The 22,847-nt window shown below is 35.5% G+C and overlaps 3 protein-coding genes and 1 long non-coding RNA gene across 5 annotated transcripts; 3 read left to right on the top strand and 1 right to left on the bottom strand.

Annotated features, from left to right (window-relative positions):
* The first annotated feature begins 5,958 nt into the window (after positions 1–5,958).
* On the top strand, positions 5,959–9,267 carry LOC147560337 (cysteine-rich receptor-like protein kinase 10). Its single transcript, XM_086662521.1, has 7 exons — positions 5,959–7,007; positions 7,272–7,397; positions 7,519–7,637; positions 7,755–7,965; positions 8,066–8,303; positions 8,393–8,543; positions 8,656–9,267. The coding sequence occupies exons 1-7, from the start codon at positions 6,110–6,112 to the stop codon at positions 8,995–8,997; spliced, it is 2,085 nt and encodes a 694-aa protein (XP_086518647.1). The 5' UTR covers positions 5,959–6,109; the 3' UTR covers positions 8,998–9,267.
* Positions 9,268–10,508: 1,241 nt separating this feature from the next.
* Positions 10,509–14,874, top strand: LOC147560338 (cysteine-rich receptor-like protein kinase 10). 2 transcript variants are annotated; one of them, XR_015234795.1, is made up of 8 exons: positions 10,509–11,593; positions 11,854–11,979; positions 12,087–12,205; positions 12,329–12,539; positions 12,677–12,914; positions 13,005–13,155; positions 13,268–13,737; positions 14,748–14,874. XR_015234795.1 is itself a non-coding variant. In XM_086662520.1 (7 exons), the coding sequence occupies exons 1-7, from the start codon at positions 10,696–10,698 to the stop codon at positions 13,607–13,609; spliced, it is 2,085 nt and encodes a 694-aa protein (XP_086518646.1). In that variant the 5' UTR covers positions 10,509–10,695; the 3' UTR covers positions 13,610–13,783. The 2 variants fall into 2 exon arrangements, 1 of the variants encoding a protein (XP_086518646.1); XM_086662520.1 differs by lacking the exon at positions 14,748–14,874 and having other exon boundaries at positions 13,268–13,783.
* On the bottom strand, positions 10,551–14,102 carry LOC147560339 (uncharacterized). Its single transcript, XR_015234800.1, has 2 exons — positions 13,987–14,102; positions 10,551–13,891 (listed from the first exon to the last, which is right to left on the bottom strand). It is a non-coding gene; the product is annotated as an uncharacterized LOC147560339 (long non-coding RNA).
* A 3,702-nt stretch (positions 14,875–18,576) lies between the features above and the next one.
* LOC147560340 (cysteine-rich receptor-like protein kinase 10) lies at positions 18,577–21,963 on the top strand. The gene is made up of 7 exons (XM_086662525.1): positions 18,577–19,704; positions 20,015–20,140; positions 20,281–20,399; positions 20,516–20,726; positions 20,863–21,100; positions 21,188–21,338; positions 21,451–21,963. Exons 1-7 carry the CDS (start codon positions 18,846–18,848, stop codon positions 21,790–21,792), a joined length of 2,046 nt encoding a protein of 681 aa, XP_086518651.1. The 5' UTR covers positions 18,577–18,845; the 3' UTR covers positions 21,793–21,963.
* Positions 21,964–22,847: the final 884 nt, after the last annotated feature.

Here is a 22,847-nt window from a genome sequence, read left to right on the forward strand (position 1 = left end):
TCGCGAGGCCCAATGACTTGGTCGTGAGGCCCATGATGATGGTCTCCATCATTTAGAGAAGACCTTTTTGGCTTCTTTTAACTATTTTCTTATAGTCTATGTAATACCAACCAACCAAAACTGCTCTGCAAAACCGCCTTCTAGAGAGAAATCCCACAAATCAAGGTTTTTCGAGTGAAGGAATCTCCCTTCGCCGGATTAGAACCATTACACTTTCTATTTTAAGTTTTTCGTTTTACTTCTAACCTAAGTTTTTTGAGAGTAACAAAAAGTAGAAGAAAAGAAAAGGAAAGAAGACGTTATTGGCATGGATATATGTTTCTTCTCTATTAAAAAGTCATCTCGATTTTAATGAACAAATGAGACTATCTTCAAGTAGTGTTGGTTTTTCTCTATCTCTTCCAGGGTTACTAAATCTGACCGAAGACAAGTAGTTTATTCAAATTAGCAATCATTTCTAGGATTCACATTACAAAAAATCAGCAATTTAGATTTCGACATCAAGAAAATAATACGGCATAAAGAAGAAAATACGACATCAAGCAGATGTGAACAAATGAAGTTGCAACAACCTATGAAGAGAAGACATCAAGAAGAAAAATTTGTATTAGAGCAACAACCTTATTCCACAAACTCATCAATTCTCAAAAGTATCCACTAATTGTTGTGTTAGATGTATAATACTCTGAAATCCATGAAATCACTGGGTTCAATTCATAATGGTGATCTTCATTACTTATATGTAAAAAGAAAAATGTGATTTTATGGTATAAATAAAGCATAGATCGTCGCTAGATCTTGTTATGCCCTTTAAGGGTCCGTATAGCCTTCTAGGATTTTGTTATAACCCTTAAATATCTAATTATCTGTATTTCTGGTAGTAAAGTTCGTCATGATGTAATTTGATTTTATATTCACAAAATGTAATCAAAGTCACGTAAGATGCTTAGATTCTTTTTTTGTTGTTGAGAGAAGATGCTTAGATTCTAATCCATGATTAATGAAATGGAAGTTTCTTTCTAAAAAAGACTACTTCCTTATCTCATTCTAGAATCTCTTGCTAGGGCCCTTTGATCTCTTAGTATGATTCTTTGTATCATTAATATTTTCAAATATTAATAAGGATATAATACTTGGCATAAAAATAAATTTGACCTTTTTTTGGTTTATTTATTTATGTACTTTAATTATTAAGAAATTGGAATAAAATAAACTATAGATCAAAATACAATGTGTTTAAGTAGGATAATTCCTAGTAAAAACCCTTTTTCACATTCTCACCCGCATAAAAAGAGAAGAAAAATAGAAATTGCTTTATAATCTAATCTCTTTTTAAAGGGGGTAGTGGACTGGGACATTCTTAGACATTTGAGAATTGACATTTGAGGATCTCAAATGTCTAAGGCATTTAAATCTGGACATTTGAGAATCCTGAAATGTTTGAAGCATTTAAATCCAGACATTCGACAATCTTGAAATATCTGAGACATTCAAATCTAGACATTTACAAATCTCCGAATGTTTGTGGCATTCAATTATAGACAAAATGTCCACGAATTTTGGTAGACTTCATAGTTTGGTGGATTTTGTGAAGGATTTGGGACAAATTTGAAGCCCAAAATGTCTTTAAAAAACAAGAGACATTTTGTCCATGTACTCCAAACCCATAAAATGCCACTATATTAAATAATCAATATCCACTAAAATTGTCCACTGATATCTACGAAAGTAAAATTTTTTTTTCTGAAATATTAATAAAAATATTTAGAGTTAATTCCTATTTGGCCCCCTACTTTGTGACCAGCTTCCTTTATGGCCCCCTCTTTTACTTAAATTCAAATTTGGCCCCCTTTTCTTAATTTCGTCAGTTAACTTTAATGTTTAACATTTTTGTTACCAAAACTACCCCTCTTATAAATAACCATTAAATTCAAAGTTGGCCCCCTTTTACACATGGGCTCATTCCCAAATAATTCTCAACTTAAAATTAATTTAGGGTCCAAAATAAAAATATATCTTAAAATTTTAAAAGCACCATCTCATCTTTCTCTCTCTCTCTTCCATCTCATTATATCCATGTTGCAGACTCATTAATCTCGCCAAAGGGGGCCAATTTTGAATTTGGGAATGAGCCCATGTGTAAAAGGGGGCCAATTTTAAATTTATATGATTATTTATAAGAGGGGTAATTTTGGTAACAAAAATGTGAAACATTAAAGTTAACTGACGGAATTAAGAAGAGGGGGCCAAATTTGAATTTAAAGAAAAGAAGGGGTCATAAAGGAAGCTGGTAACAAAGTAGGGAGCCAAATAGGAATTAACTCAAATATTTAATTTTATATGACAATAATCTATTATATAAAACAGAAGGGAAAACGATGACTGGGACAAACATCCTTATTTAATTATGTATATTGTTTAGGAGTCCCTCCCAAAATTTAAAATACAGTCCTTCGTAGAAATAAAGTTACCTATTTAAAAAACAATAATCTTAGAAATAAATAACTAATTTAAGAAAAAAAAACAAAATAAATTTCAAGGGTTAAAAAAAGAAATTAAAATCTCTCTCTCAATAAAATATTAACTAATTTAAGATAAAAGAAACAAAAAAAATAATACAAAAAATAATAACTCATAAAAATCTCTCTCTCTCTCAATAAAATATAACAATAAATTTCGTAACATTTGATTGATACAAGTGTCCGTGCCCTAGGGCACGGGATATACCCTAGTAGTATTAAAATAATAAATATCAAGAAAATGTCTATCAAGTTATCCAACCACCTCTCATCATTAGGGCTGGGAAAACGGTCTGAAACCCCGCGATCCGGCCCGTTCGGCCCGAACCGTGAGAAACGGATGACCGAAGCCAACCCGTGCCGGGCTTACCCGGCCCGATAGCTCGGGCTTATAGGGTCGGGACTCGGACAGGGACTCAATTCTGACTCCCGGCCCGATAAACCCGCCCGACACCCGAGCCCGATATCCGAGCCCGATGATCGCCCGGTAACGACCCTCGGGATCTTAAGATCCAACGGCCAAGGTCTCTTGAAGACGTACTTGGATTATAAGGGGCAGATAACTAAACCATAAGAGTTGTGATGCCCTACATCCGCCCAATCTAACATATAAAGACTATGTTTTAAATTTATCCAAGGGGTAAAATCATTTGGCCTTAAAGAGCCTTGCTCCAATGTCTTTGACCCAATAGTGAGGGACTTGAGAGATGGAACTTACACTAGGCTTGAGCCCATTATCACAAGACACAATATATGACTTGAATAGGTTGTAAATGAAGTGTTGAACATACTTATAGAAGCTTAAAGTTCTTTAATTCTTCACAAGTGGGCAATGTGGTACTATACTTTTTTATCAACAATGAGTTTTCATTCTTTTTGTTTAATCCCACATAGAAAGGGAATAAAGTTGAGGATAATTATGAGCTTTATATATATGCTTCTTGCATTCAGCATTGGCTATGTTTTGCTGAAATTCCTTTGTGGTAAATTTAGTGCAATAATAAGTAATAATTTATATCCAATAGTCTAATATCATTATTTTGTTTACTGAAAAATTATTAGTGTTTAAATGTATTACTATCATTTTTTTTTTTTTGAACTAGTATTACTATCATTATTATTATCTTCTTAGTATGGGGACTAGGAATTAACATTTGATTGGTTTAATGGTTTAATGTTAAGGATGCTTGAGGCACAAGACTAGGAATTAGTACCGACCACAAAGCCGAGATTTGGTAGTATGCCAATGTTGAGGCATTGTGCTTATGCCATGCCATCCAATAAGTCAGTTGAGAATGTTAGAGATCCTAGATGGTACTTATAGAAGTTCAAATATCTTCAATACCTATAATCTTTCTATGTGGGACTAATACACATTGCTTAGTATGAGTGTTTCTTGTTTAATTTAGTCCTACATAGAAAACTTACTAGGGAAGAGAAAGATTGGAGCATGATACAAGTGTGTGAAGACCAAAACAAGAATTTGTCAAACTATTGTATTTGACCAATAATCAATAACTCAAACTTGATTCAACAACACCACTGCATGTTGTATGGTAATTTAATATTGTACAGTGGTATTTTTTTTTTGTTGAAAGTGTATTGTGGTAGTTTTTTTTTGTTGAAGATGCATTGTGGTAGTTGGTCCGCAAAAAATAATAATAAAGTGTTTGCCTAGAAAAATGTGTTGACCGTCGACGTGTGATATAGATTGTTTATTATATAGTTATTACTATTTTCCTAGATTGTTTATTTTATAGTTACTACTATTTTCCCAATACAATATGTATGGTATTGTTCATCGCCGACGTATGACATAGCTTGTGTTGTTAGAATGGGTGAGGGTGGTTCGTATAAGAACATATAACACAAGTACTAACACATGTTTGTGATATGGAAAGAGGTCCTATCGACAATCCAAATCACAATTTCACCTCATACATACTACCAAAGTACCCCATAAATGAGAAACTAAATTGGGGTGTTGGTGGATGGGGAATACTCTTTAGGTATGATGGTAGTTAATTGGTCAAAAATGAATAACATGTGTTGCCTATAACGTGAGTTGTGACAAACAATTGTAAAAATGTTAATTTATATCGGTACCTTAAACTCGACAAAATTTCATTATTGGACTAGAAAATACAGAAAAGTCAATTTGTTAGAGGATCGTTTTTCAATCTGTCTAAGCCAATGTCAGTATGTCACGGCCTTTGTGATTGTCATCCACTTCTTTTTCTTGTTGAAAAGTGATTGTTATCTACTTGATAAGTTTATTTGACCTTGGGTCAACATAGAAATTAAGTATGTATATATATATATGTATTTCTTTTTTTGTTGACAGAAGTATGTATATATGTTGAGAGGGCCATGAATAAACTTACTTCCCAACCATAACTCTGCTCCATGTTCACCAACATTTATTATTTTTTGAAAAGTGGAAAGATCATCTAGGGTTTAATATATAGTCCAATCATGAAGTTATTTTCTTGGCCAATAGTAATTTCTTAATTCCCATCTAAAGAGCACCAATTCCTTCATCAAAAAAAAAAAAAAATCTAAAGAGCACCAAACATCAACACACGTAAAATGGTAGTGCCTAACCAAACATTAAATAAGTTATGTTTGGTTGAAAGACACTTTAACTAAGTAAGTCTTTGATGTTTTTAACAAAAAAAAAAGTAAAGTCTTTGAAGTTGAGTTGGTAGCAAAGGACCACTTTTAGTCCCACGCTGCCAACGCAGTGTGAGAATCAATTGTGAAAGTCTTATAAAAGACATCCCTTACTGAGTACTTATAAAAGACAGTCGTTTATTACTTTCAGTACGGTTTGTTTAGCCCGTCAGCGGGTGCCGGGTCCCGCAAGAGAGGTCGGGTCGCGAGCACCCGCGGGCGGATTCGAGCCTACGGGTATCATTCCCACTCCTAGGGTTGGGTATTGAGTAATTATTTATTTTTTAAAAAATAATAAGATATATAAGATAAATCGGTTCTTTTAAATATAATAAAAAAAACCGAGCCCGTCCGGCCTGAGTCCGTCGGAACCCGCTCGGGCAGCCGGGCTCGGACGGGCTACGGGCACCAATATGGCGTGTTTGGTCCGGCCCGATCCGCCCGACTCCCTACTGCGGGCTCGACTTATCCGAGCCCGAGCCCGTTGGAACCCCCTCGGGCAGCAGGCTCGGACGGGCTACGGGCACCAATATGGCGTGTTTGGTCCGGTCCGATTCGCCCGACTCCCTACTGCGGGCTCGGCTTATCCGAACCCGATCCGCTCGAGTCCGGCTCATTCTTGTCCGAGCCCGCCCGATTCCCACCCCTACTCATCATATACAATTTCTTCTTTTATTTCTCAACAAAAAAAACATGTCTTGTTTTATTGAGATCTGAAGACAAAATCACGTTTTAAACAAAATATCCTACATCCTACTTTAGGCTTAACACAATTCTGAATAAAATAAAAGAAAATAAAACCCTTTCATTTTTCAATGCTGTTATCATGAACATTGACTCCATATTGACTTTTGATCTATAACAACCAAAGATGAAATTGAGTTCATCAATTTCATCTGAAAAAGAAAACAGCTAGAATGGGTCATTTTGATCTGTTTTTATCATATATTTCTACTATTTTCATCATCATAATCCTTCATGGGTTCCCCTCAAAAGCTCAGACTTATTCACCCACTTATATCTACAGCTTCTGTCTTGGATCAAATTTCACAGCTGGTAGTGCATATAAATTAAGTCGGAACTCTCTTCTTTTTTCTTTATCTTCATTAGACAGCAACACAATCATCAAAAATGGATACTTCAACACCACAGACGGCCAGAACCCAGATAACGTTTTCGGGGCTTTTCAGTGTAGAGGTGATGATACTAAAGAAGTATGTCAAAATTGTGTCACAACAGCATGTCAAGAGATTACTAAAAGTGTTAATGGGTGTCCTAATTCAAACCAAGCTATTATAATATATGATGAGTGTTTGTTAAGGTACTCAAATGAATCTTTCTTCTCAATTATGCAACCTAGGCCTGCAGTTTATCTATCTAATGTTAATAATGTCACTGACCAAGATCAGTTTACTAAGGTATTAGGTGAGGTAATGGATAATATTGTAAAAAAAGCTACATCTAATGGTTCTTCTTTTAAGAATTATGCGATCGGAGAAAAGAATTATACTCAATCTAAGAAGATATATGGGTTAGCACAGTGCACTTCTGATCTATCATCTAGTGATTGTAATACATGTCTTCGAGGGGCGGTAAGCGAATTACCAAGTTGTTGTGGTGGAAAAGAGGGTGGACGAGTCGTTCGAGTCAGTTGTATTGTTCGATACGAGATTTATCCTATTGTTGGAAGTAACTTATCTTCACCACAAGCAGTAGCTCTAGCTCCAGCTCTAGCTCTAGCTCCAGCTCCAGCTCCATCTCCACCTCTAGTACTACCACCAGTGACCAACACCACCACAACAACAATAACAAACTGTAAGTTTTCCTTCTCACCTTTGAAAATCTTATAGGTAATGTTTTTTTTTCTCTTAGTCAAATCTGAAATCCAAGGCGAGGTCTGAATTGACTCGAGTCATCTTTAAGACTGTTTTTTTGCCCAACCCGTGATGTTTGACTAGTCTGGATGACTATTTCATGTTTAGTTTGTGTCCATGCGAGTCGGGCGAGTCGGATAGAGGTTGTTCAATACGTGTTCATGTTCAAGGTATAGATTTCTTATGGATTTGGGTTTTTATGTAGCAAATGGGACGAATAGGTCGATACTTGTTGTCTCTATAGTCGTTCCATCGGTAATTGCAGTATTACTAACTATAGCAGTTCAGTGCTTCTGTTTGAGAAGAAAGCAAGGAAAAAAGAAATTTCATGGTTAGTAGCTTCCTCTGTTACTGTTTTTCCTGTTCTATGTCTGTTCTCAATCAAAATGGGAAAGTTTATAATTTATTACATCAAATTTCATGTATCAATCATTCTTGTTATTTTGTTGCAGATAATGAGATCAAGAATGCAGAATCTTTACAGTTCAAGTTTAGCAAAATAAATGCTACAACGAATGACTTCTCTGAAGCTAATAAGCTTGGCGAAGGTGGTTTTGGTCCTGTTTACAAGGTATCATAGCTTTAAAAATAGAAGAATGGATAAGCTCTGTTTCTTTAGAATTTAGTAGAATGTCGAATCGCTAGCGAGTTTTTAACATTTCATCTCATCCTCATTGGATGTCGTTAGGGCGTGCTTTCAGACGGGCAAGAAATAGCAGTAAAGAGGCTCTCCAGGAATTCCGGTCAAGGTGAAGGAGAATTTAAGAATGAAGTCATTTTATTAGCTAAACTTCAACACAAGAATCTTGTGAGACTGCTAGGTTTTTGCTTTGAGGAAGAAGAAAAAGTACTAGTCTATGAATTCATGCCAAATGGAAGCCTCGACCAATTTCTATTCGGTTTAGCTTCTTATTCTCTCTAGTTCTATGTCTTAGTTCATAACTTCACAGCAAACAAATAATGGATTATGATTTGTTTGATTTTTGGATAAATTTTTAGATCCAACTAAACGTTCATACCTCGATTGGGAGATACGATACAAGATTATAGGAGGAATTGCTAGAGGTCTTCTCTATCTTCACGAGGATTCTCGACTTAAGATTATTCATCGAGATCTGAAAGCAAGCAACATATTGTTAGATAGAGATATGAACCCCAAAATTTCAGATTTCGGTATGGCAAGGCTTTTTGTGGTGGATCAAACTCAAGGCAATACAAGTAGAATAGTTGGAACATAGTAAGTATTTAAACCAAAAACTCTTCCCTAATGTGCCGAAAATCTACCAGAGTTACTCAATAAGTTTTTCTTCTGATACTGGTATGCAGTGGATATATGTCTCCAGAGTACGTAATGCACGGACAATTCTCTGTGAAATCAGATGTTTTTAGTTTTGGTGTCATAGTCCTTGAGATCCTTAGCGGCCAGAAAAACACATCTTTCTACGAATCTGAAGTTGCTCGAGATCTTCTAAGCTATGTGAGTATCAACAATTGCGTGTGTTGTAGTTTTCAGTTGTACGGATTCATTTCTTTATAACTTGGGTGAATTCATATTCGCTATACCCTAAGCAAATGAAAACTTGTTATAGGTATGGATACATTGGAAAAATGGAAGCAGTTTAGATGTGATAGATCCAAGTTTACGGGATAATTTTTCGAGGAATGAAGTTATGAGATGCATTAACATTGGGTTATTATGTGTTCAAGAAGATATATTTGATAGGCCAACAATGGCTTCCGTCATTTCTATGCTCAATAGCTACTCTACCGCTCTAGCGTCACCTTCACCACCTGCATTTTTCGCACAGGGTGCTAAGAAATCTATCATCGATTCGACGGAGAGTAGTGACCAACCAATTGTGACAGATAATAAAAGAAAAGAACCATGGACTGTCAACGAGGTGACGATTACAAACCCCTACCCCCGGTGAAAGATGTTTTAAACTAAGTAAAGCTAGATTAGTTCAACAAAAAAAAAAAAGTAAAGCTAGAAATAGTATTTGTTCTCCTAAAACTGAACTTGTTACCACTTCAATTTCTTATGAAATCCATATGTTTGGGGATATCTAAAGTTTATACAGTTAGAGGAGTAGATGTTTCTTATACTACCTACTATCTTAGTTGTTGAATAAGTCATGGCCAAAACAACAAAAACAATAAAGAAGAGAAACATGAAAAAGAAGAACAAATGTTTACCTCTAGAACTTGCACTTGCAATAACTTTGATTAACATTGTAACAAGATTGCATAAGATCAATGAGCTCTTGATGCTTGAACATTTGCACTCTGGATATATCAATCCTTGGTGCATGACTCATACATCAACCGGATTGGTGCTTGGTTCGTGACTTGTACATCAACATTTGTGAAAGCTAACTTTTCTCACACGCAGTGGCGTGGCTGAGATTTTGGAGGCCCGATACGAAGTTTTAACGGGGGTCCTCATAGAAAATGAGAACGGGAAAAGTATATACGTACTTTTCACACGCAGTGGTGTGGTCGTTTCATTCTTCGGGAAGATTGGATCTGAGTTAGCTATGGTTGTTATTTCAGGGAAACTAAGAACCTTGTGCTAATGATATGTAAAGGTTAAAGAAGCACATTTGGTGCTTATTGTGGTTTGGATTGAGATGATATTGCTTATTAGTTCAACTTGTGGGTGATACTGGGGTAAGTGGTGAATAATAGGTGATATTGCAACAATTAAGAACTAAATTGGGGGAAATTTTAGGGAGATATTTTATTTTATTTTTTTAACATGTGAACTTTGAATTGTCTCAAGACTGAGCAATCATATGTATTCTTGAAAAAAGTGATGGAGGAGAAAGTGATCTCCTTAATCTTTCTTTTGTTGAAAGAGTGATCCCCTTGATGAAAAACAAGTTTTGACCTATTCTTCTTCTCAAAAATCATGAAGTAAGACATTAAAGATATGATTTCTTAGACCACTCTATCTATCAAACTACTTAAAAGTTCAATATAGACTTCAGTTTATTAGGGTATATCTTTTTTATTCTTGGGTCTTCTTTTCTTTTAGCACCCCCATAGACTTGGTACTGCCCCAGTCTGGGAGTTTGAGACTGTTCAATTCCAAGTCCATCAACAGTGCCAAGCAAAGAATAACCTATTTTGTGGAAAATGACAAGACACTTATAACAAACAAACTAGTAGAAACCCAATTTTACCCACCAAAAAAATACTCCTAAATAGAAATTGCTCTGTAACCTAATCCCTTTAAGTAATCCAACCACCACCCATATCATATTCAATGTCTCCTTAAACAAAATAGGGAGAATTTGTCGTGCTTGGCGCGTGTGTTTCGCACACACCCAACTTAACTCTGAGTTGACGGTTTCCGTCCAAATGGGGGTGTATATCAAAAGTTTTGAAAAAGTGGGGGTGTAGTCCAAATATTCATATAATAGTGGGGGTGTATGTCAAGTTCTCCCAACAAAATAACCTACTTTTCAATTTAACACAACTCTAAATAAAAATAAAACCCTTTGATTTTTCAATGTTGTTGTCATCAACGTTGACTCTATAACACTCCATATTGACTTGTGATCTATAACAACCAAAAAAATGAATCAAACTTCATCAACCTCATCTGAAAAAGAAAAACATCTAGAATGGGTCATTTTGATCTGTTTCTATCTTATATTTCTACTATTTTCATCATCATAATCCTTCATGTGTTCTCCTCAAAAGCACAGACTCCTCCACCCACCCATGTCTTCACCTTCTGTCGTGGATCCAATATCACAGCTAATAGTATATATAAATCAAATCTCAACCTTCTCCTTTCTTCTTTATCTTCATCAAACAGCAACACAATCACCAAAAATGGATACTTCAACACCACAGCCGGCCGGAACCCGAATACCGTTTTCGGGGCCTTTCAGTGCAGAGGTGATGATACTAAAGAAGTATGTCAAAATTGTGTCACAAAAGCATCTCAAGATATTACTAAAAGTACTAATGGGTGTCCTAATTTGAACCAAGCTATTATAATATATGATGAGTGTTTGTTAAGGTACTCAAATGAATCTTTCTTCTCAATTATGCAACCTAGACCTGCAGTTTATCTATCTAATGTTAACAGTGTCACTGACCCAGATCAGTTTACTAAGGTATTAGGTGAGGTAATGGATAGTACTGTAAAAGAAGCTACATCTAATGGTTCTTCTTTTAAGAATTATGCGATCGGAGATAAGAATTATACTCAATTTAGGAAGATATATGGGTTAGCACAGTGCACTTCTGATCTATCATCTAGTGATTGTAATACATGTCTTCGAGGGGCGGTAAGCGAATTACCAAGTTGTTGTGGTGGAAAAGAGGGTGGACGAGTTGTTCGAGCCAGTTGTATTGTTCGATACGAGATTTATCCTATTGTTGGAAGTAACTTAGCTTCACCACCAGCACCAGCACCAGCACCAGCACCAGCACCAGCTCCAGCTCCATCTCCACCTCTAGTACTACCACCAAAGACCAACACCAACACCACCACAACAACAATAACAAACTGTAAGTTTTCTTTCTCATCTTTAAAAATCTTGTAGGTAGTGTTTCCTTTCTCTTAGTCAGATCTGAAATCTGATTTGAGGTCTAGACTCGAGTCATGTTTTAGACTGTTTGTTTTTGCCCAACCTGTGATGTTTGACTTGTCTGGATGACATTCTATGTTTAGTTTGGGTCCATTTGAGTCAGACGAGTCAGATAGAGGTTGCTCAATACTTGTTTATGTTCAAGGTATACATTGCTTATGGGTTTGGGTTCTTATGCAGCAAATGGGACGAATAGATCGAAACTTGTTGTCTCTATAGTCGTTCCATCTGTAATTGCAGTATTATTAACTGTAGCAGTTTGGTGCTTCTGTTTGAGAAGAAAACAAGCAGAGAAGAAATTTCATGGTTAGTAGCTTCCTCTGTTACTGTTTTCTTTTCTTATTTCTGGTCTCGACCGATAAGGGAAGGTTTGTCATTTAGTTCAATCTTTCTTCTTGTTATTCTTGTTGCAGATAATGAGATCAAGAATGCAGAATCTTTGCAGTTCAAGTTTAGCACAATAAGCGCTGCCACGAATGACTTCTCCGAAGCTAATAAGCTTGGTGAAGGTGGTTTTGGTCCCGTTTACAAGGTATATAGGCATTAGAAATTAAGGAAAAGTTAAGCTTTGGTTTTTTAGCATTTAGTAGAATTTAAAATTGGTAGCGAGTTTTTAGTTTTAACATTTCATCTCATCTTTCTTGGATATCATCAGGGCACGCTTTCTGACGGGCAAGAAATAGCAGTGAAGAGGCTATCGAGGAATTCTGGTCAAGGTGAAGGAGAATTCAAGAATGAAGTCGTTTTATTAGCTAAACTAGAACACAGGAACCTTGTGAGGCTGCTAGGTTTTTACTACGAGGAAGAAGAAAAACTACTCGTCTATGAATTCATGCCGAATGCAAGCCTTGACCAATTTATATTCGGTTTGGTTTCTTACTCTCTATTTTTATGTCTTCTTCGTATATAACTTCATAATAACGCATAGTAACTTAATATATACATGTTTGATTTCTAGACAAACAATGGATTACAATTTGTTTGATTTTTGGATGAATTTTAGATCCAATCAAACGTGCATACCTCAATTGGGAGAGACGATACAAGATTATAGGAGGAATTGCTAGAGGTCTTCTCTATCTTCACGAGGACTCTAGACTTAAGATTATTCATCGTGATCTGAAAGCAAGCAACATATTGTTAGATGGAGATATGAACCCCAAAATTTCAGATTTCGGTATGGCAAGACTTTTTGTGGTGGATCAAACTCAAGGCAATACAAGTAGAATTGTTGGAACATAGTAAGTATTCAAACCAAAAAAAGCTCTCTCCCAATGTGCCGCAAATCTAACCAGATACTCAATAAGTTTTTCATCTGGTATGGTATGCAGTGGATATATGTCTCCGGAGTACGCAATGCACGGACAATTCTCTGTGAAATCGGACGTTTTTAGTTACGGTGTCTTAATCCTAGAGATCCTTTGCGGTCAGAAAAACAACTCGTTTTACGAATCTGAAGTGGCTCAAGATCTTCTAAGCTATGTGAGTATGAAGCATTGTGTGTGCTGTAGTTCTCTATTCATCCGATTCATTTGTTTATAACTTGGGTGAATTCATATCTACTATACCTTAAGCAAATGAAAAATTGTTGTAGGTATGGATACATTGGAAAAATGGAAGCGGTTTAGATGTGTTAGATCCAAGTTTACGAGATAATTGTTCGAGGAATGAAGTTATGAGATGCATTCATATTGGGTTATTATGTGTTCAAGAAGATATATCTGATAGGCCAACAATGGCTTCCGTCGTTTTGATGCTCAATAGCTACTCTACTTCTCTAGCTTCACCTTCACCACCTGCATTTTTCGCGCACGGTACTAAGAAATCTAACATCGATTCGACAGAGAGTACTGAACTTCCAATTATGACAGAGAGCACAACAAGTACATCATGGAGTGTCAACGACGTGACGATTACAGATCCCTACCCTCGGTGAAAGATGTTCTAAACTAAGTTTTAGAGTACATGTTTTCTTAATTTTGTTGCAATATCAGAAGATAGACGCCACCCATTAAGTAAGGCTAGAAATAGTATTACTGTATTAGTTCTCCTAAAACTGAACCTGTAACCACTTCTTAGTTGTTATGAAATCTATCTGTTTGATTTTTAAGTTTATGCAGTTTGAGGAGTAGATGTTTCTTATAATACCTACCTCTAGAACCTGTAAGGACAACAATCACAAGAAGACAAATTCGAAAAAAAAGGTATATGTTTACCTCTAGAACTTGCAGTCACAATAACTTGGAGGCATATGAATCCACAATCCTAGGTGCTTGGTTCGAGAGTCGTACACCAACCTCTGTGAGAGTTGACTTTCTCCAGACTCATGGGGAGCTATGGAAGCCAAGTAACAGCAAAATTTCCGAAGATCATGAAGTGTTAGAAGATGTGATTATATTAGAGATTAAGTAAGAAGACAATTAAACATGAAAGTTGAAATAAATTAAGAGATTTTGATATGTAAAAATTCATCATTTCTTGGGCTTGTTTGAGCTTATTTGTCAACTATTCTCCTTCTCTTATATTAAGAGAGAAGGGATGGTTTTGGGACGGATCACCCTTTCCTCAGTTCCTTTTGTGGAAAATAACCCAATTATACCCACCACAAAAAAAAAAAAAATTCATCCAAATAAGATAAAATAAAGCCTTAGATTTTTCAATGTTGTTATCATGAACATTGACTCCATGACACTCCATATTGACTTGTGATCTATAACAACCAAAAGATGAATCAAAGTTCATCAAACTCATCTGAAAAAGAAAAAACAGCTAGAATGGGTCATTTTGATCTGGTTTTATCATATATTTCTACTATTTTCATCTTCATAATCCTTCATGTTTTCCCCTCAAAAGCACAAACTTCACCCACTTATATCTACAGCTTCTGTACTGGATCAAATATCACAGCTAATAGTACATATAAATCAAACTTCCAATTGTGACAGATAACACAACAAGTACATCATGGAGTGTGAATGACGTGACGGTTACAGAGCCCTACCCTCGGTGAAAGATTTCTAAACTGAGTTTTAGAGTACATGTTTTCTTAATTTTGTTGTAATATCAGAAGATAGATATGTCTTTGATTTTAAAGTTTTTGCAGTTTGAGGAGTAGACGTTTCTTATAATACCTACTATCTTCTCTGTTAAAATAAGTCACCGCCTAAGGAACAACAATAACAAGAAGAGAAACACGAAAAAGAAGAGTATATGTTTACCTCTATAACTTGCAGTCACAATATATAACTTGGAGGCATATGAATCCAGAATCCTAGGTGCTTGGTTCGAGACTCGTACACCAGCCTCTGTGAGGGTTACCTTTCTTCAAACGCCTCTGGCAGTTATGGAAGCCAAGTAACAGAAAATTTTCCGAAGATCATGAATCGTTAGAAGATGTGATTATATTAGAGATTAAATCACAAGCTGCATACAAGCTAGCAAAATTCAAGAAGCTCGTGCCGGCTTTAGCCTTTATCAAATTCAATTTCATATGTTTGTCGACAAACTATGAGAGGGTTGAACACGTACCAACCGGATATGACTCGCATACATACATGTCCTCTGTAGACATTGGAAACTGGTATTTTTCAATCTTTCGGGCTAGAAGCCATTAAATGTGGTCAATCTAGACCCGAGGACGAAGAACCCAGTGTGTTAAAGAGTTAGTTTAGTACTTTGGGTTCTTTCTGAAAACATTAAGATGGATTGGTTACTCTGCTCTTCTTTTTTCTCAATTTTCTATTTTCTCCTCTCTCCAAAAATACACCATGAAGAACACCCGGATACTATAAAGGTACAACGCGCCAGAGCACGAACGTCAAGATCCTTTCAGGGTAGAAGGAATAATATGTTACAAATAAGTGACAATAGTGTCGGTACAGCAGCTAAAGATATATATCATAAAGAGATTTACAAACTTGAGAACCTTAATAAACACTAGCAACAAGAGTTTTCGGTGTCTTACGATTATTTTGAGGTATGTAACCTTTCAATTGTGGCAAAGACTCCAGATAAGACGTGCCGAATTACCTCAACAAGAAAAATGGGGAATCGACATACAGAGAGATGATTGTCTCTTAACAATCAAAGGGTCGCTGCCAAACCTTGAGAAACGCTAAGGTACTTTATCAGGTTATATAATAAAGTTAGAACCAATCGACCATAATGTGAAATATAATAGAGTTTGAGCAGATACCTCTTTAATATTCCATTCAGAGGGATTACTTTTCCAAGTAGAAGAATAAAATTTGCTTTGTCACTAAGTCCTTGTTCCAAGAGAGAACACACTTTTTCCTCATATATTAAGTAGAAAAAAAAAAAAACATACAAAAGCAATAAGAAACAATGCTAAACTACCTGGCTGTATAGCAAAATCCCAAGTTCTTTTTACCGATTTCAGAGGATGTTCATAAGGCGAATGAAGCTCGAATATGATAGACACAACAATGCAGACAACACATCCGAATAAACCCATCTTACGTAGCTTCTCTTTCAGTATGAAGTGTGCTAGAACAACACTAAACCATTTTCATGAAAGAAACACCAAAACTTATCAAAACTCTTAGAGAAAGTTTTAGTTTTAGAATTAAAAGAAATCCACCAAGAACAATATAAAGCTCAATCTTACCTAACAATTATACTCAATGCACCAAGTGGGGTAACAAGAACAACATGAGCAAAAATATAAAGTTTGCAATTTCTCCATCAATAACTGACATAAGGTTCACAACATGTTCATTCTAAACAAAGAAAGAACTCAAAAAAAAAAAAGTCAAAACAACTGAAGAGAGAGATTTTTCAATTTTAAATTGAGAAACTTATTTCCCCAAACCGGCGGCCTTGTTATATCGGCCACATTAGATAAAGCTGTTACAAACAACAGTAATTGTTTAGCCTTTTGTTTTTTACTTGTTATGAATTAAGAGCATCTCCAATGCAAAACTCAAAAAAATCTCTATTCATCCTATGTGTCAAGTTCCAATTGAGATTCTCACTCCTAGATGGAGTCAATAAAGATCCTCAAATTTTTTGTGTCTCCAATGCAAAACTCTAAACTTATCTTATTTACTTATGTGTCATGATTATTTTTGTAAATAAATAATTAGTTATTTTAGAAAATATAGAAGACTCGATTTCTATTGGCTGAAAATCAAATATTGATGAGGTGGACAATTAGAGATATCTCAAGAGGACACTCTAGAAATAGAGTGTCCTCTTGAGATATCTCTATTCCACCCTCGACACGTCATCTTAAAGATCCAAATAGAGTGTTGCATTGGAGATGGTTTTTTAAGAAAAAATTCTAAAAATCCTAAGTGGCACTCGGAATTTCTAAGATTGAGTATAGAGCATCTCCAATGCAAGACTCAATCTTAAAATCTTAAATGCCACCTAGGACTTTAGAGTTTTTTTTGAGAAAAAACCTCTCCAATGCAAAACTCAATTGAGATCTTAAGATGATGTGGAAGCATTAAGTTTTAAGAGCATCTCCAATGGGACACTCAATCTCTAACACTTAGAGTGCCACATTTGATTTTTGAGAGTTTTTGTTAAAAAATCATCTCCAATGGAACACCTTGTTAGACACTCTAATGTGAGGTGGACACATTTATTATAGAGTGTCTAGAGAGAGAAACTCTAAAATGAGAGTGTCTACTTGAGACTCTCTAAGTGTTACTTTAATATTCCAACCAATAGAAACCCTTACTTTTCAACTACTTTTTATCTATTGAATTAAAGAGGGACATGTGTATTACTTATGGAGTCTTTAGAGATCTCCATTGGAGACCAACAAAAATTAGAGTGTCTTTATATTGACATCTAGGAAAGAGAATCTCTTTTGTGACTTGACACTTAGGATTTTTAGAGTGTTTGTTAAGTGTCCCATTGGAGATGCTCACTAGAAACTCTATTTTTGAGATCTCTTTTGAGAGTCTTTAAGTGTCCTAGTCATCAAATTTAATTTTTGGACCAATAGAAAACTTTTCTTTCTCAACCACTTTTTCCTATTAAATGTATGTGTGACATGTGAATCTATTAGAGTTTTTTAGAGTGTTGCATTGGAGAAGGACTTGAATTAGAGACACTCAAGTTAGCCACATAGGAAAGAGAATCTCAATTGAGACTCAACACATAAGCCAAATAGAGTTTTTTTAAGTTTTGCATTGGAGATGCTCTAAGAAATTAAAGATCTAACTTCTTAGACGACTGCCAGACTACATGAAAGTTAAATAGAAAAAGAAAAGCAAAAGATTGGAATTTAGATAGACCTTTTTGGCTTCTTTTAACTAACTCCTTAATCCCATCTAGAATCTCTTACTATGTTGTGATTCTTTATATCATTAAAATTTTCATAAAGGTGCGTCTTGGCATCTGTCTTTCTTATTTTTTTGTTCTCCTTTTCACTTAGCACCCCTTTAACTTCCGACTGCTCCAATCATAAAGGCGTGTATTAGTAGGCATCTATCTTTATTATTCTTGGCCCCCTTTTCTCTTAGCACCCCATAGACTTCGGATTGCCCCCATTTGTGAGTTTTAGACTACTCAACCTTTTTTTTTTTTTTGAAACCAAGCGAAATCATTTTTAATTCATAAGTGATTCAATCACAAGTTATATGGATGATAATTTTTATTTTCTTGAGAACTACATGAGAGTTACATACGATAAGTACATTAAAATTTCGAATGTCAAGTGCCTTATGAAGGAGAAGAAATTGACCAGACCAGACACAGACTACTCTACTTGAAGACCATGGAAAGTGCCAAGAATACCATAACAAGAAATCCAAAAGACGCCTCAGGACTAGGAGGCATCAAATTCATAATTGAATCACCTAATTTGTGGAAAATGACAAGACACTTGTAACAAACAAATTAATAAAAACCCAATTTTACCCACCACACAGAAAAATTCATCAAATTTTTTTTTGGTTGCTCTATTACCAAATCTCTTCAAGTAATCCAACCACCACCCATATCATATTTAATGTCTTCTTTTTATTCAGAAGACAACTCATATTAAACAAACTCTAAATAAAATAAAATCCTTTTATTTTTCAAAGTTGTTATCATGAATGTTGACTCCATGACACTCCATATTGACTTGTGATCTATAACAACCAAAAAATGAATCAAAGTTCATCAAACTCATCTGAAAAAGAAAATCAGCTAGAATGGGTCATTTTGATCTGTTTCTATCATATATTTCTACTATTTTCATCATCATAATCTTTCATGGTTTTCCCTCAAAAGCACAGACTCCACCTACTTATGTTTACAGCTTCTGTAGTGGATCAAATATCACAACTAATAGTACATATAAATCAAATCTCAACCTTCTCCTTTCTTCTTTATCTTCATCAAACAACAACACAATCATCAAAAATGGATACTTCAACACCACAGCCGGCCGGAACCCAGATACCGTTTTCGGGGCTTTTCAGTGTAGAGGTGATGATACTAAAGAAGTATGCCAAAATTGTGTTACAAGAGCATCTCAAGATATTACTCAAAGTATTAATGGGTGTCCTAATTCAAACCAAGGTACTATAATATATGATGAGTGTTTGTTAAGGTACTCAAATGAATCTTTCTTCTCAATTACGAAAGATAGACCTGCAGTTTATCTATCTAATACTATTAGTGTCACAAACCCAGATCAGTTTACTAAGGTATTAGATGAGGTAATGGATACTACTGTAAAAGAAGCTATATCTAATGGTAATTCTTTTAAGAATTATGCAATCGGAGATAAGAATTATACTCAATTTAAGAAGATATATGGGTTAGCACAGTGCACTTCTGATCTATCATCTAGTGATTGTAATATGTGTCTTCGAGGGGCGGTAAGCGAATTACCGAGATGTTGTAGTGGAAAAGAGGGCGGACGAGTGATTCGACTAAGTTGTATCGTTCGATACGAGATTTATCCTATTGTTGGAAGTAACTTAGCTTCATCACCGGCACCAGCACCAGCACCATCTCCACCTCCAGTACTACCACCTGGGACCAACAGCACCACTACAACAAACTGTAAGTTTTCTCTCACATCTTTGAAGATCTTAGGTAGTATTTGTTTTTTTCTCCTAGTCAGATCTGAAATCTGACTCAAGGTCTGATTTGACTTGAGGTCAAATTCTAGACTGTTTGTTTTTGTCCAACCCGTGATGCTTCACTCGTCTGGAGGACTATTTCATGTTTAGTTTGAGTCGGACTGGTCAGATTCAGACAATGAGAAAAAATACATAGTTAGTCTTCTTCGTAAGTATTATCATATAGAGGTTGTTCGATACTTGTTCATGTTCAAGGTATAGATTGCTTATGGATTTGGGTTCTTATGCAGCGAATGGGACGAATAGATCGAAAATTGTTCTTGCTATAGTCATTCCATCGGTAATTGCAGTACTCTTAACTATGACAGTTTGGTGCTTCTGTTTGAGAAGAAAGCAAGCGAATAAAAAATTTCATGGTCGGTAGCTTCCTCTTTTACTGTTTTTCCTCTTTTATGTCTGTTCTCGATCGGAATAGGAAATTTATAATCTATTACATTAAATTTCATGAATCTATTAGTCAATTAGTTCAATCTTTCTTCTTGTTATTTTGTTGCAGATAATGAGATCAAGAATGCAGAATCTTTACAGTTCAAGTTTTGTACAATAAGAGCAGCAACAAATGACTTCTCAGAAGCTAATAAGCTCGGTGAAGGTGGTTTTGGTCCCGTTTACAAGGTATATTGGCATTAGAAATTAAGGAAAAGTTAAGCTTTGGTTTTTTAGTATTTAGTAGAATTTCAAATTGGTAGCAAGTTGTTAACATTTCATCTCATCCTTCTTGGATATCGTAGGGCACGCTTTCTGACGGGCAAGAAATAGCTGTGAAGAGGCTCTCGAGGGATTCTGGTCAAGGTGAAGGAGAATTTAAAAATGAAGTCATTTTATTAGCTAAACTTCAACACAGGAATCTTGTGAGGCTGCTAGGTTTTTGCTACGAGGAAAAAGAAAAACTACTCGTCTATGAATTCATGCCGAATGCAAGCCTCGACCAATTTATATTCGGTTTGGAATCCTATTCTCTCTATTTTTATGTCTTATTCGTAACTTCACAATAACGCTCAGTAACTTAATATATACATGTTCGATTTCTAGACAAACAACAGATTACAATTTGTCTGATTTTTGGATGATATTTTAGATCCAATTAAACGTGCATATCTCAATTGGGAGAGACGATACAAGATTATAGGAGGAATTGCTAGAGGTCTCCTCTATCTTCACGAGGATTCTAGACTTAAGATTATTCATCGCGATCTGAAAGCAAGCAACATATTGTTAGATGGAGATATGAACCCCAAAATTTCAGATTTCGGTATGGCAAGGCTTTTTGTGGTGGATCAAACTCAAGGCAATACAAGTAGAATCGTTGGAACATAGTAAGTATTCAAACCAAAAACTCCTCCCCAATGTGCCGAAAATCTACCGAGTTACTCAATAAGTTTTTCATCTGATATGGTATGCAGTGGATATATGTCTCCGGAGTACGCAATGCACGGACAATTCTCCGTGAAATCGGACGTTTTTAGTTACGGTGTCTTAATCCTAGAGATCCTTTGCGGTCAGAAAAACAACTCGTTTTACGAATCTGAAGTGGCTCAAGATCTTCTAAGCTATGTGAGTATGAAACATTGTGTGTGCTGTAGTTCTCTATTCATCAGATTCATTTGTTTATAACTTGGGTGAATTCATATCTACTATACCTTAAGCAAATGAAAAATTGTTGTAGGTATGGATACATTGGAAAAATGGAAGCGGTTTAGATGTGTTAGATCCAAGTTTACGAGATAATTGTTCGAGGAATGAAGTTATGAGATGCATTCATATTGGGTTATTATGTGTTCAAGAAGATATATCTGATAGGCCAACAATGGCTTCCGTCGTTTTGATGCTCAATAGCTACTCTACCACTATAGCGTCACCTTCACCACCTGCATTTTTCGCGCACGGTACTAAGAAATCTAACATCGATTCGACAGAGAGTAGTGAACGTCCAATTATGACAGAGAGCACAACAAGTGCATCATGGAGTGTCAATGACGTTACGATTACAGAGCCCTACCCTCGGTGAAAGATGTTCTAAACTAAGTTTTAGAGTACATGTTTTCTTATTTTTGTTGCAATATCAGAATATAGATGTCACCCATTAAGTAAGGCTACAAATAGTATTACTGTATTAGTTCTCCTAAAATTGAACCTGTAACCACTTCAAGTTGTTATGAAATCTATCTGTTAAATTTTTTGAAGTTTATGCAGTTTGAGGAGTAGATGTTTCTTATAATACCTACCTCTAGAACCTGTAAGGATAACAATCACAAGAAGAGAAATTCGAAAAAAAAAAAGGTATATGTTTACCTCTAGAACTTGCAGTCACAATAACTTGGAGGCATATGAATCCACAATCCTAGGTGCTTGGTTCGAGAGTCGTACACCAACCTCTGTGAGAGTTGACTTTCTCCAGACTCATCGGGAGCTATGGAAGCCAAGTAACAGCAAAATTTCCGAAGATCGTGAAGTGTTAGAAGATGTGATTATATTAGAGATTAAGTAAGAAGACAATTAAACATGAAAGTTGAAATAAATTAAGAGATTTTGATATGTAAAAATTCATCATTTCTTGGGCTTGTTTGAGCTTATTTGTCAACTATTCTCCTTCTCTTATGTTAAGAGAGAAGGGATGGTTTTGGGACGGATCACCCTTTCCTCAGTTCCTTTTGTGGAAAATAACCCAATTATACCCACCACAAAAAAAAAATTCATCCAAATAAGATAAAATAAAGCCCTTTGATTTTTCAATGTTGTTATCATGAACATTGACTCCATGACACTCCATATTGACTTCTGATCTATAACAACCAAAAAATGAATCAAAGTTCATCAAACTCATCTGAAAAAGAAAAAACAGCTAGAAGGGTCATTTTGATCTGGTTTTATCATATATTTCTACTATTTTCATCTTCATAATCCTTCATGTTTTCCCCTCAAAAGCACAAACTTCACCCACTTATATCTACAGCTTCTGTACTGGATCAAATATCACAGCTAATAGTACATATAAATCAAATCTCAACCTTCTTCTTTCTTCTTTATCTTCATCAAACAACAAGACAATCATCAAATATGGAT

Source organism: Eschscholzia californica, unplaced genomic scaffold, assembly GCF_041429995.1.
Source record: "Eschscholzia californica isolate CP2 unplaced genomic scaffold, dmEscCali1.0.p SCAF_2, whole genome shotgun sequence".
In the NCBI taxonomy this organism is placed as follows: domain Eukaryota; kingdom Viridiplantae; phylum Streptophyta; class Magnoliopsida; order Ranunculales; family Papaveraceae; genus Eschscholzia; species Eschscholzia californica.

Excerpts from the sequence above, each read along its gene's own strand:
- LOC147560337 (XM_086662521.1), top strand. The coding sequence starts at position 6,110 with ATGGGTCATTTTGATCTGTTTTTATCATATATTTCTACTATTTTCATC. Across the intron at positions 7,398-7,518 it reads AGGAAAAAAGAAATTTCATG|ATAATGAGATCAAGAATGCA; the intron begins GTTAGTAGCTTC and ends ATTTTGTTGCAG. Across the intron at positions 8,544-8,655 it reads CTCGAGATCTTCTAAGCTAT|GTATGGATACATTGGAAAAA; the intron begins GTGAGTATCAAC and ends AACTTGTTATAG.
- LOC147560338 (XM_086662520.1), top strand. The coding sequence starts at position 10,696 with ATGGGTCATTTTGATCTGTTTCTATCTTATATTTCTACTATTTTCATC. Across the intron at positions 11,594-11,853 it reads CACAACAACAATAACAAACT|CAAATGGGACGAATAGATCG; the intron begins GTAAGTTTTCTT and ends GTTCTTATGCAG. Across the intron at positions 12,540-12,676 it reads CCTTGACCAATTTATATTCG|ATCCAATCAAACGTGCATAC; the intron begins GTTTGGTTTCTT and ends GATGAATTTTAG.
- LOC147560340 (XM_086662525.1), top strand. The coding sequence starts at position 18,846 with ATGGGTCATTTTGATCTGTTTCTATCATATATTTCTACTATTTTCATC. Across the intron at positions 19,705-20,014 it reads CAGCACCACTACAACAAACT|CGAATGGGACGAATAGATCG; the intron begins GTAAGTTTTCTC and ends GTTCTTATGCAG. Across the intron at positions 20,141-20,280 it reads AGCGAATAAAAAATTTCATG|ATAATGAGATCAAGAATGCA; the intron begins GTCGGTAGCTTC and ends ATTTTGTTGCAG.